Source organism: Alexandromys fortis, unplaced genomic scaffold (assembly GCF_014885135.2).
Source record: "Alexandromys fortis isolate MF-2015 unplaced genomic scaffold, M_Fortis_MF-2015_v1.1 scaffold_29, whole genome shotgun sequence".
Classification (NCBI taxonomy): domain Eukaryota; kingdom Metazoa; phylum Chordata; class Mammalia; order Rodentia; family Cricetidae; genus Alexandromys; species Alexandromys fortis.
The window spans coordinates 14,994,882-15,007,582 of NW_026067891.1; the positions used below are offsets into that span (position 1 = coordinate 14,994,882).

The 12,701-nt window shown below is 46.3% G+C and overlaps 1 protein-coding gene across 6 annotated transcripts in view; it reads right to left on the bottom strand.

The window, feature by feature from the left end:
• Window positions 1-9,025: 9,025 nt before the first annotated feature.
• The window catches only part of Cdk5rap2 (CDK5 regulatory subunit associated protein 2), a 161,178-nt gene continuing 157,502 nt past the window's right edge, over window positions 9,026-12,701 (bottom strand). For all 6 annotated transcript variants that reach the window (XM_050135239.1, XM_050135230.1, XM_050135234.1 and 3 more), the window contains 2 exons: window positions 9,487-9,533; window positions 9,026-9,132 (listed from right to left, as the gene is read on the bottom strand). In XM_050135239.1, coding sequence (XP_049991196.1) covers window positions 9,076-9,132; window positions 9,487-9,533 — 104 coding nt within the window. In that variant the 3' untranslated portion in view covers window positions 9,026-9,075. The remainder of the gene's footprint in view (window positions 9,133-9,486; window positions 9,534-12,701) is intronic.

Consider the following 12,701-nt stretch of genomic DNA (forward strand, 5'->3'; position numbering starts at 1 on the left):
TGGTTTATGTCAGGATATTTTGTCACAGCAACAGAAATGAAACTAGAATACCTGATAAGCTCTCATTCCATTCAAGACCCTCAGATCCCCATTTGGACAAAACAAAGCTTGGTTGAGTCACTGTTTTTCAGATGGTGTCCCTTGGAGCTCTAGTGTTTCCCAAGGTGTCTTGGAGTAGGAAAGGAGGCCTAATGGCCTCCTCAGTCACCAGGACCCTGGATGCCCATCTCAGTCTTCCTTTAGGCTCTTTTAAAATAGGGTTCCAAATCTCAGAACCACCCAGAAAACACTGAACTGAACATTGGCTAGAACTTAAGAGATGGGAGCCTTTGACCAGTTCTGGGCCTTGGCCAGGCAAGCATACTCTTCTGGGCTTCATGTACCTACATGTCTGTCTAATGAGGGACTAGATAAAGTGCCCCCAAATACTTTTGTATCTGGGAAGCCTATGTATCCCCCGTCTTGTGGCAGAAGAAATGTTTTGAGGAAGGATGACAACCAACCGGGTAAGGTGGGAAGCTGAGGTCTATGGAGGGACAATTACCATCACACACAATATAACACTCTAATGGCAGGATCATTTATATTAGAATAGACATTATGGCACATGGTTCCATCAAATGAATATAATAGACTTGTTTTATATTACAAGGCACACTGTAATTACACATTTCAATAATTCCTTCAACACATTACACAGACACATTCTAAAGTAATGGAGTAGTGTAACCATATATAACAACTTACCTAAGGGCAAGGTGGTGGCAAAGGCCTGAGTGGGTAGAGAGAACCATAGTCTCCCAGCCTGGGCACATGGCTTCTGGCTATCATCTCCAGAGACTTTTTGTAGAAGGCCCATTGCCAGTACCTGCCCACCCAGCCAATAGTCTCCTCTCTGATGTCCACAGCTTTTGTGGTGCTTCTTCAGGAATGGCAGCTCATGACTTCCCAAACCAGGTACTCACATCAGTACATATCCTGTACTGTTACAAGAACGTGACACATTACCTGTGAAGTCATTGCCTCATCCATGTTCACTATGTGAGGCATGTTAGTTTTCTGCTGCTGTCATCAGAGATCATCACGAACATAGACATGTTAGATAGCATGACCTTTTTGTCCTAACGTATCATAGGGAGACAACTGGAACAGGTTTCACTGAGCACAGTGTTATTGTCACAGTTTTAACATGCAGCATGCTGCGCAGGCTCAAGTGTTTCAATGCCTGGTCCTCAGCTGGTGTGGATATTTCAAGAGGCTCTGGAGACTCTGCCGTGTGGGTGTAGTTAGAGGTGGATCACTAGAGGCTGGCTTTGAAGGTTCTAGTTGCTTCTGCTTCTGGTCTGCACCATGTGAACAAGTTGCTACCACAAACTCTTGCCATTATAGGCAGTTTCTCCTCCTCCTGATGAACTGCACCACCTGAAAAACACAGACCCAATACAGTTCTCCCATAAACTTCTCTGGCATTTTGTAGCCATGCCAGAGGATTGGCTTGCTGCCCTTACCAGCTTCTCAAGGTCATCTGCATTTCTGACTTCTGGTATTGCCCTTCACCATGACCATACTTCTTTTTCCTCTTCTAGATGTCACAGCTCTCTATGACCCATCTCTGCAGACTCTGATCAGGCTGGGCCAACCTGGGTAACCAGAAACTCTCCAAGTCAGATTATGGAGTCTGAATCACCTCTACACATGCTCATTTGCAAAAGAACCATGTTTACAGTTCAAGAGAAGCATGGCAGGTGTGGGCATCTTAAGGGGCCATCATTCTGCCTGCCACAAAAACTGTTTAATTATTATACAATACCAAAATGGTTGTGAATTCCTCTTCCTCTATTGAAAGGTCATAATATCAGGGCTGGAGAGATGGATTAGGGGTTAAGAGCATCCACATGGTGGCTCACAACCACCTGTAACTCCAGTCTCATGGATTCTGATGCCTTTTTTTGGTCTCTACAGGCACTGCATACACATGATGCATATAGATTTCATAAGGTCAAATGCTTATATACATAAAAATAAAGTCAAAACTACTACTCAATAGGATTAAATATGACAATGTAAGATGTAGTTCCTGGCATATATGTTCAATAGATAAAAAAGCAAATCCGGTAAACTGATACAGAATCAACTTTGCCCAGAATCCTCTTAAAAGCAAAACTTGGGAAATAATCATCAGGATCCTAGAATACTGATAGGTCATAGCAGAACAAGACAATTTACTTATCTCAATTCTATGTCTTTACTAATATAGTCAAATTATCAATGGAGTTTAGATCCCTTCTTTGGTCTCAATTAGTTTAGCTGCTTGTAGTTGAAATCTAACACTGATACAGTTACTAGGGGTAGAAAAATAGGATTGTGTTTCTTATAGAGGGGAAAATTGTGATTTAAAGAAGAGATACCTCGAGGTGATGCCTGGGTGAGGCTTTTGGTGTCTGTGGTGTTGGGTTAAAGATTTGTGAGATGAGCATTTTTAGACTAGAAGTAAGGTATACATGGCCAAGAGTTGCAGTTATTTCAGGGTCTGTGAAGAGAGTGGTGAGACTGGTACCATATGGAAGGGGCCAGGGACACCACCAAAGCCGGTTCAGATGGATGAGAGATATAGGAAGCCATATCACACTGGAGGGCCAACTATCAAAGAATGGTTATGGGAGATTCATTGTCTTGCAGTGCAGTTCTGCATTCTACAGAAACCAGGTAAGGGGCTAAAGGTAGAAAGACCCAGAGAAAGAATGTTGCCTTCTCCTATGCCAGAGGTGCCCAACCCATCTGCAGGTCAGTGGCTGTAAGGATTGGCAGAAATGGAAAGGAGAGGAAAGAGTAGAGAGAGGTCGAGGGTAAAAGCAGGACCTAGATTTGTAATGTAGTGGGAGGCTGCTTGTTGGTTCTCAGCCGACTGGCTAGCTTAGACCCAAAATAATCACAAAGAAACTGTATTAATTAAATCACTGCTTGGCTCATTAGCTGTAGCTTCTTATTGGCTAAATCTTATATTTAACCCATTTCTATTTGTCTGTATATCGCCACATGGTTGTGGCTTACCTGCTAAAGTTTTAACATGTCTGACTCCATGACATCTCTCTGACTCCACCCTTCTTTCTCTCAGCATTCAGCCGAGCTTTCCCTGCCTACCTAAGTTCTGCCTTGCTATAGGTCCAAAGCAGTTTATTCATTAATGGTAATCACAGTACACAGATGGTACTTGAAGCCACTCGGAGGCGTGTATTGAGGAAAATATAAAGAACCACGACCAATCTGTAGCAAGAAAGGCCTTTGCGTGAGAATTCTATATCCAAATGAACTGCTGACTGTGCACAGGCCGTGGCTGAGGTGGCTGAGGGAGGACTCCTGTTGAGTTGGGTGTGCTCTGAGGATACACAAGGCAGTCAGAGCTGGGGCTCTAAAACCAAATGGTTGGGCGCCAGATGAAGGTGGAAGTCACAGAATAATCCCAGGTTAGTTCAGAATTATGAATAATAAAGGGTTATTTATTTAGGGAAAACTTACAGGTCACTGTTCTAGACAACAGTCCTCTGCACAAATTGGGAACAGGAACAGAGTCTAGCAGTCAGAAGTAAGAGCTGAACAAAGTACATGGTATCAGAAAATGGATAAGCAGGACACAAGGAAAAAGATTGTCAAATCTTTCCAAGACAGGATAAGATGGTTCTGAAAAGTTTCCTGCCTCTGAAAATGGTCTGTCAGTTACACTAGGCCTTAGCTACAGTTGGTTGATTCAATGTTGCAAATGAGACTTTGGATGATTGCTCAGGTAGCTAATTGTCTGCATCATATATTGCTCGCTTTGGAAGCTGCTTGATTATACTTCCTGCCTGCTCAAGTAATATTATCTCCCTTCTCAGGTCTTTGATGGTGTTGAAGATTAAATAGTCATAGTTACTGTCCTCTTATGATCTAGCCAAGTTATTTCCTATACAAGACTTAGACTCCTTAGGACAGAATATTTATTAAAACATTTAGCATATGTTCCTTGCTTAATATTGTTTATGCTGGCTGTAATTCTAATTATACTTGATATCTGTTCCTAGTGTATATAGTTTTGTTTTGGAACTCTTATTTAAACAAAAGGGGGAGGTGCTGTGGGAGCACATTCTACTCCTTTAGCCAATCATCTTTAAGATACCAGCCCACTTGGGCTCTTATACTGTAAATGCAGCTGCAAAGCATGTGCTCACTCTCTTGCTTCTGACTCTTGCTGCTAGACTCTGTTCCTGTTCTCTGTTCATGCAGAGGACTGTTGACTAGGACAGTGATCTGTAAGTTTTCCCTAAATAAATAACCCTTTATTATTCATAATTCTGAACTAGCGTGGGATTATTTTGTGAATTCTGCATTCATTGTAAGAAGAGGAACATGCAAGGATGGCTTTCCCAGAGTGCATCATGAAGACAGAAAACACCCAAGGAGTGATGATATTTGGGCAGGAAAGGAGAACATGCTCTCAAAGGTTGAGGCCAGGGGCATTTGGATCATTCCCCAATGGCAGTCTATTAAGGATCTGAGAGTAAAAACAGCCCTTCCAGGCAGATACTTGGCTACCATATGTTTCTAGATAGGAGGCTTGGAGTGCCCTGCCTTACCCCTACCTTGGCTCCTGTGAGGACACTCCAGTATGGCCCTCTCAGTAGCTTCCAGCTATCCTGTTCCCACACCCACCTTATCCAGACTTCTTCCCTATTTGCCAATGAAGTCGTCTGCTTCCTGTTGACACCCAGGCCCCACCACTGTTGCTGCCAAGAGTCTAAACAGCAGCCAGATACAAAAGAGGGATAATCAACAGGGAAGTCTGTAAACACAGAAGCTAGACAGAATGAAGACTGGGCCCCTGGTCTCAAGAAGAGTCAACCAGCTAGGGAAGCCAGGGTGAGAGCATGCTAGGCATGGGCAACATGTGCCAAGGTCTGGTGGTGGCAGGAAAGAAAAAAGCTCTATGAGGATAGAACACAGGAGCCCTGGGGCCTGCATGTCATGCTCGAGGTATGATAGAAGGTCCTACTGGGGTTAACCAGAGGTTGACACAAACAGTTTTGTGTAGAAGCTTGTAGTGTTTGGTGACAGTTGGACAGTATCAGTGTGGATGTGGGGAGCTAAAGGGCAAAGCTACTGCACAACGTGGTCTTGGTGAAAGCAGATGATCACTTGAAAGGAGTAATGGCTTTGGGGAATCGAGTGGACCTATTGACATATAGCTTCTGGAGAGTAAGGGACCCAAAGACATGAGGGCCTCTAGCTTAAGCTACTAAGTGAAAGAATGAACTGTGACAGTGGAGCTACTCCACAGTCTGGCCAGTCTGGCTTCACAGTGCCCATTACACCTGCGGAAGAGAAAAATGAATCTTGCTCTAAGAGCCCTGAAGCCTACAGCAAGATACTGGCTCTCTGGGTCTCTAAACAGCCACCTACCTGGCACCTGACAGTACAGGTTGGGAGGAGCTGTCTGTGGTGAGGTAAGTTGCCTTGCTGCTGGGGCAGAGCCTTTGCATTTCAAGGGACAGGATGACTCATTGTGACAATTGAATTTTTCAGTTAGGCTTAAAATATGGCCAAGATTGAAGAGGTAATCTGGCAGGGCCAGGTTCCCAAAGGCAGGCTTCTTGGCCTCTACAATACCAAGACCTTATTAACAAGATCACTCTTTCTCCATTCATGGGTCATTTACAAGCAGTTCTTAGGGCTGCTATGTCAAGGAATTCAGTTGTTGGTCTCTGAGCCCTGGCCTCCCAGGACATTGTGCCAGAAAGTGTTGGGAAGAAAGGCTCATAAGACAAAGTCTTCCAACAGACAGCATTCTTGAAAGAAAGATCCAGAAGTCAGGATCATTCAGAGAACAGACAACGGAGGTGACTGACTGAGCGACTGCACTTTGGGCTTCATGATGGGGCAGAGACTGAAGGCCACTCCCGAGAAAGAGAGGGCAGGAGGCCCAGCCTATCCCTCTTTTCTCTCTAGAAATTTTGCCTCTGCAGCTGGGTCCCTCAGGTGCAGTTGCTCAGGCACATGTGGTGATTAAGTTCACCAATGGGAAATTGATGCATTTTTTTGATTACTGCTTCAGAGCCTCCTGAATTCAGCTGCTGGTAAAATTAACTCACCAGGGACAATGGAACATTTTCCAAGGTCCAAACTGTCTTTATTTGCAGTTTGTTCTTGGCCCTTATCCAGCCAAAACAAACCAGCATGCTTCCCCAGCCTTCTGGACAAGGGAGGGCTTCCTCTAGCCCAAGTCTGGGACTATTTTAGGCTAGAGAATAATATCAGTTATTCTGGACGACTGTGCTGCTGAAAGTCGGTGGAAGACCTGAAGTGAGGCACCTCTGGGCTTCCAGACATTCTGCCCTGCAGCGTCTGCTCCCAGGTGCCTCAGTTTAGTGGCCAGGGGTTCCAAACTCCAAGTTGCCAATGACCAAGCTCGGCTCCCATGGGCAATATGCTAGGCATATGCCAGGCAGGTTAATACTGCTCACCACAGACACACCTGAATCCAGGTCTGTCAGCCGGCCTGGCCTGGTGTTCCCCACCAGCCTGTACTAAAGCACTGGCCACACATGCACTTGTGTACATCTGACAAAGGCACTCAAGACAGCACTGCAGAAACTGGCCCGAGGTCAGCACTGAGACACCCAAGAAGAGATGCCGATTTAGGACAGCAGTCTTATCATTCAGCTAACTTCGGTTTTTATAGCTTAAGACACCAGGACTGGGTGGAAAGAAACTCCTACTAAACAGGTGTGCAAATTAAAGACTGAAGCATGAAGCTGGGGACCAGATGCCGGTCTACTGCACTACCCAGCAGACAAGCTTCTAAGGAAAAGGGGCGACTTGTAGAGCAAGGAACCTGACATGAAGCAATGCCTCCATCTGCTTTTCACACACTGGCACATCAGTAAAAGATGCAGCTGTACAGAAGAGAGCACAGATGACAGGAGCCCATGCAGGAAGAGGCTGGCCCGTTGAGCAGATGGAGCCATAGAGCCGCACCTGGGCCTCAGCTCTCTAGCTGAGCACTGGAGGACCTTGGCAGGGTAGCAGGGGAAGCCAGTTTGGAGTCTGGACAGAAGTAGCACAGGCAGCAATGTTGCCCCCTCTGTGTGTGTGTGTGTGGGGGGGGTGGGAATGGAGGGAGAAAGAGAGCGCTTTAGAAAGCATGCTAGAGAGAAAGCCTGGCATTCAGTGGGGACACAAGGTGCTCTCCAAGAGCTCAGGGAGGAGTAGTAAAAACGAAAGTGTCCCAGCAGAGACTGCGAAAGGGGCGGAGAGGAAGACAGTGCCTAGAATCAGAGTCTCAGGGTTCCAGCACCAGAAAAGATTTCCCAAGGCCCAGGCAAAGCTGGCTGGGAAAAGAAAATGCAGAAAGAGGCTTTCAGAGAGGCTGTGGTCTGGCTGAGGCTTGGAAGACAGCAGGGGCATCTTAGGCTGAGACAGTAAGCTGGCCTGGAACCTGCCAGGAGCAAGGAGGCAAGAGGAGAGAGTGGCAGCAGCCAGACCTGGGGCTGTGTGATCCCTGCCAGCAGCCTGGCCTGGAACCAGAGCGCAGTAGGAAGCTGCCAACAAGGGCAAGGAGGGAAGTGCCTGGTTTGTTTCTGCACCTTGCTACTTTAGAGAAAAGAGGGAGAAGATTCTTCAAGAGAAAGGAGCGAAAGACTAGAAAGGAGCCTACCAGAGTAGAAAAAAGACCTCCCAGAGGTCAGAGCAGAAGAGATGAGGTAGCAGGCAAGGAGGAAGGATGGAGGAAGGAAGGTAAGCAACATGCAGCATGATGGACTCCACTTGAAAGAAAACTCAGCTGCAACCAGAGCTAAGCCAGGCTTGTTTAATGCTCAGGGATCTATGCAGCTCAGAACAAAGCAAAGAACCATTTAACATGAAAGTCAGTGACAGGGCTGCACCGTGTGTACGAGACAGCAACATGGACAGCTGAGGAGACTAGCGACACAGGGCAGTGCAAAAGCCAAGTCCCAGCTCCAGGCCTCATTCTGTTTCCTAAATCAGAAACAACTCCAGCCTAGAAGAGGGCTCTAGGGCAGGGTGTTAGGAGCTAAGGACCTGCCTGAGGAGGCACAGCCAAGGCAAGCCCACATTGGACTTATTTTCCTCTGGATTCTGGAGTGGGCTTAGATGTATGTGAAAGCTGGGCAGTGGTGGCACAAGCCTTTAATCCTAACACTCAGGAGGCAAAGGCAGGGGGATCTCCAAGTTTGAGGCCAGCCTGGGCTACAGAGTGAGTACCAGGATAGGCTCCAAAGCTACATAGAGAAATTCTGTTTTGAAAAACAAAACAAAAAAGAAAAAAGGAAAGAAAACATAAGAGTGAGTGTTAGGAAAAATCCTAAGATGAGCCGCTCCACCGGTGCAAAGAAATCCAATTAGGTCAGATTAAATCAAATTAAATGCCCATGTTTTATTAAATACAGCGCTCTCGGTTGGCCAAGAGCGTGGCGGAGAGACAGGAAAATGGGGAGCACAGGCAAACCGGGAATCACACGTTTCTCCTTTGATAGCCCACTTAAATACCCTGTGGGAGTGGTCCTGACCTTCCCATGGGGAGGGGTCAGGACCTGACATGCTGGGATTTGGAGTCCAGACCAACACTACTCCCAGGCCAGATGCCAGGAGACTGAGGTTATGCTCCCTCCCGACTTAACAGTGAGATCTGCAGGCCCTGCATCTGGCTCCTAAGAGTTCAGGTCCTTGGCTCAGAGGCTTCACCCGGATGGATCATTTAAAGAGACAGTGCTGTTGGGAATTGGTTCTCAGATCTGGGGCAGATGTGGAGCCCATCAGATGTGCGGGAAGCTCCAGATCACAGGATCCAAAGCTCACAGCCTTTATGGCGCCTGACTGCAGAGCAATGAAACCTTTGAGACAAGAACCTCAAGCCAACTTTCAGACAGAAATCACTGCACAACCACACACTTCCTCTGGCCAGCAGCCTTTGTTTCCTTCACCATCAGGAGCTACAGTGAGAGCAGAGGCAGGAAATCTAAGAACCACAAGCTTTATTATTTTTATTATTTTATTATTTTTATTATTATTGTATTTATTATTTCACGAGCCCGGTCTGCTGGGACTGGATGTTCCTGAATGAGCAGTCCTAGTCCTTTGCTGGGAAAAGAGAAAGAGAGAGAATATTAATATTAGGTCATGGAGTGTCTGAAGTAAAATACTGCATTCATTCATTCATTCCAGGAGGCTGCTGCACACATGCCTCTGCATGGGCTGCTGTTTGCTTTACTCTCCTTAGTAAAACAGCATTGGAAAAGGAATCAAGAGTGTCCACTGAGGACAGGTGTGAGAGAATGGAATGTTTTGTGCTCTCTGGGCAGAAACTACAGCTGCTTGAGGAAGCTGTAACCCTTGGTCGTACCTTTGACTTTATTCTTCTAAAGAGGAAAATTTAGATATCCCCAGCCCCTAGTTACCCAAAACTTTCAGTGCAAACAACTCAGGAGTCACTACCTCGAGGTTTCGTCTGGCCTTCTGAAGGACTTGGTGGGTGATGACCACTGGGAAAAAAGCAAAGAAAGGAACAATTAGAGCCACAGACCTCAGAAGAGTAGAATAAAGAACAAAGCCAGTGATGGGGAAGCCTGGACCCAGACAACTGGATGATGTCTGAAGGGTCTTCAGGCTAATGTTTGAACACATGACCCTCTGGTGGTGCTGTTTTGGAGAGTGTCCCAGTGCCATATATGTTTCTGTGATAGAATATTCTGGCAAAAAAGAACACCGAGAAGAGTTTACATTAGCTCACAATTCTAGGCTACAGTTTGTCACTGTAGACGTCAAGGCAGCAGGAACTTGAGACAGCTGGTCACATTCACCGTCAAGGGCAGAGAAGCATGCATGCTTCTGGCTTGCTTGTGTTCACTTCAGTTTCTCTACTCCTACCAGTTCAGAATCCCCTGCCCAGGGAGCTGCTGAGTCTTCCCACATCAATTAACTTTAGTAAGAAAGTCCCCTCCAGACATGCCACAGGCCAAACCAATATAGACAATCCCCCCCTTGAGACTCTCTTCACAGGCGATTTTAGGGTATGTCACATTCGCGATTAAAGATGATCACAGAGGCTTAGGAAACTTTGAAGACAGTGGCCTAACAGAAGTGAGCTGCTGGTGCCATCACTTGAAAGGATACGTACTTTTGTCTCTGGCCAGCACTCTAGATTTTCTGATCCACCAAGACATAAAGGAACTGTAAGCTTACACCACCCCAGATTCTACCTTTGTATGCCTTCCCCCACCAGGATGGACCCCATATTCCATCAAACCACGAGCCAAAAGAAATCCTTTCCCCCTTACATTGCTTCTCTCAGGTTTTTGTCATAGAACTCAGTAACCTACACAAAAGCCCTGAACAATCGAGACCAGAGAGAAGTATGAAGGCCTCACTTGTTCCTTTTCAACTCCCAGGGCCAAATAAATGCACTGGGAAGGGTGGACCACGGACAACAAACACTTCAAGACCTCACAGGGACCTCACAGTAGTATGTATGTTCTGCATGGCCACCTGGATCACCTGCTAATGACTGGAAAGGATGCTGCTGGCCAGTGTAGAGGGCAGGATCTGACAGTGCCTGGCTTTCTCTGCTGTCCTTGCCCTCTAGAAAGCAGTGTGGGAAAGAAATCCAAACTTGCAGACCCATGCCAAGTGTCCAGGGAAGTACTGTGAAAGCAAAGTTCTATACAACAGCCTTTCTTCAAGCATGCCTCTGGTATCCTGGAAGAACTCAGGGCATTCTTTTCCTCCTGCCCTTCAGCTGGTGGAATAGCTCAGTATGGCTCCCCAGGGCAACCTGCTCTGTCTAAGCAGGGGTGGGCTAATGGGAGAGTTCAGGGCCCCTGCGTAGTGACACTTGAGCTGTGTCAAAATTTGAGACAGGAGTGCCCACTACTTGGAGCAACCACACACAAAGGTGCTTTCTTACACAGCCCCTTGTCTAGCAAAGACTAAAGTGGCGAGGGAAACTCCAGGTTTCTGAGCCTGATCAGGAATCTAGAGGCAGAATTTGGGATGCTGAGAGGCAAGAGGACTGTCCTGAGTTTAAGGCTAGCTTGAGAAAAAGGAATAAATAAGAATCCACCCTAACTAGGACCCGGTGAGGGCCAGGGAGTACCCTGCTCCTCAGAATCCCAGCCCCCTTGCCTCATGCTTGCTGAGGCCACCTGCAGCTCACCCCAGCATATGGCCACCTGTAGCTCACCCCAGCATATGAACCACTGTAGCTCACCCCAGCATATGGCCACCTGTAGCTCACCCCAGCATATGGCCCACTGTCCACTTATTAGAATACCTGCCTAAAGGAAATGTCTTTCTTGTTTCACAAAAAATTCCATCTGGAGGCATAGAGGTCAACAGACATAGTGAACTTCACTTTTATCTGAGTAAAAAGAATTTCACTGGTGTTCCTTGCCTCTCTGTCTCCACCTTACCCAGGGTCTATGGTGTGCCTTAGGAAGCCCAATATATGGGACCCAGCATACAACTCTGGTGTGGATAGGAATTGTGAATCTTTCCAGGCATAGAGCATCACTTTCTCAAGATTCATCCATCAAGGGACCTATGACCCGGAAAAGCTTGTCATGGCATGGAGGTTAAAAATAATCTTGAAAGACCACTGGATGTACGATGGAGGCCCAAAAATGTGAGCCTATTTCCACATTGTCTGAAGGTTGGAGAGTTTGAGGTTGTACAATAATTGTTGACAACAACCAGGGCTACACATCCTGACCCAGGATGAGGTTACTTGGTTTTTTGACAGTGGGATAGCACATACAGGTAGATCCATTCCCCCCTGACAGATGGTCAAGATATGCCAGCATACTTCTGCTCCTTCTTCTGTAATTGGAGGTTTAACCTGGGAAGTGGTTACCTTCAGAATACTTGGTCTAGGGTGGGTTCACTGCCTAAACAACAGAATGCCAATGACTTGATGTCTCAAAGTGTTAAAGGAATTAACTGTTCGAATTGTCCTTTGTATCATGTTAAAGAAGCCTTTTGTTGCCTTCTCCCCCCTTTTGTATTGGGGTATAAAAAGTGGATGGAAAATTAAACACAGGTGATTTCAGTATTCACTAGAACTCTCTCCCAATACTATCCTATGTTTCTGTTTTATTATTTTTACTCATTCTTTGTTTTCATTACTAAATTTTCTGATCCCCATGCCCCTACCCTGGTAAGTGGCATTTCTGTCAAAGCTTGTCTCCAACAATGCTCCCAGTGAGTCAAGCTTATCATAAACTCTAAGGATTCCCTGGCCCATGTTTTGAAGTCTCTCTGACATTTGAATAGGTACACCATCCATGTTACCACACTCAGAAATTCCTGCTGTCATAAGAAAACGAGGTTCAGAGTGGTAAAGAATACATCCCAAATCAGACTGACTTCAGTGAAGAGACAAGGCACATGCATGGGCCACAGAACTCAGTCCAGGGATCTCCCACCCCACCAAAGACTGGAGAGGAAAATGCCTACTGGAGAGCTTACCTGGCCATAGGACATGGAAATACTCATTGAAGACCTCAATTTTGTGAGACAGGATTACTCCCCTTACTGAGGCACAGAAGTGAAGTGGAAAGTGCCAGGCCATGTGACTCATGAGTGGTAGGGACCCAGGTTCCCATGTCTCACCCTTTCCCAGCTCTCTCCTGCAGATGCTGACAGGAGGTAATATC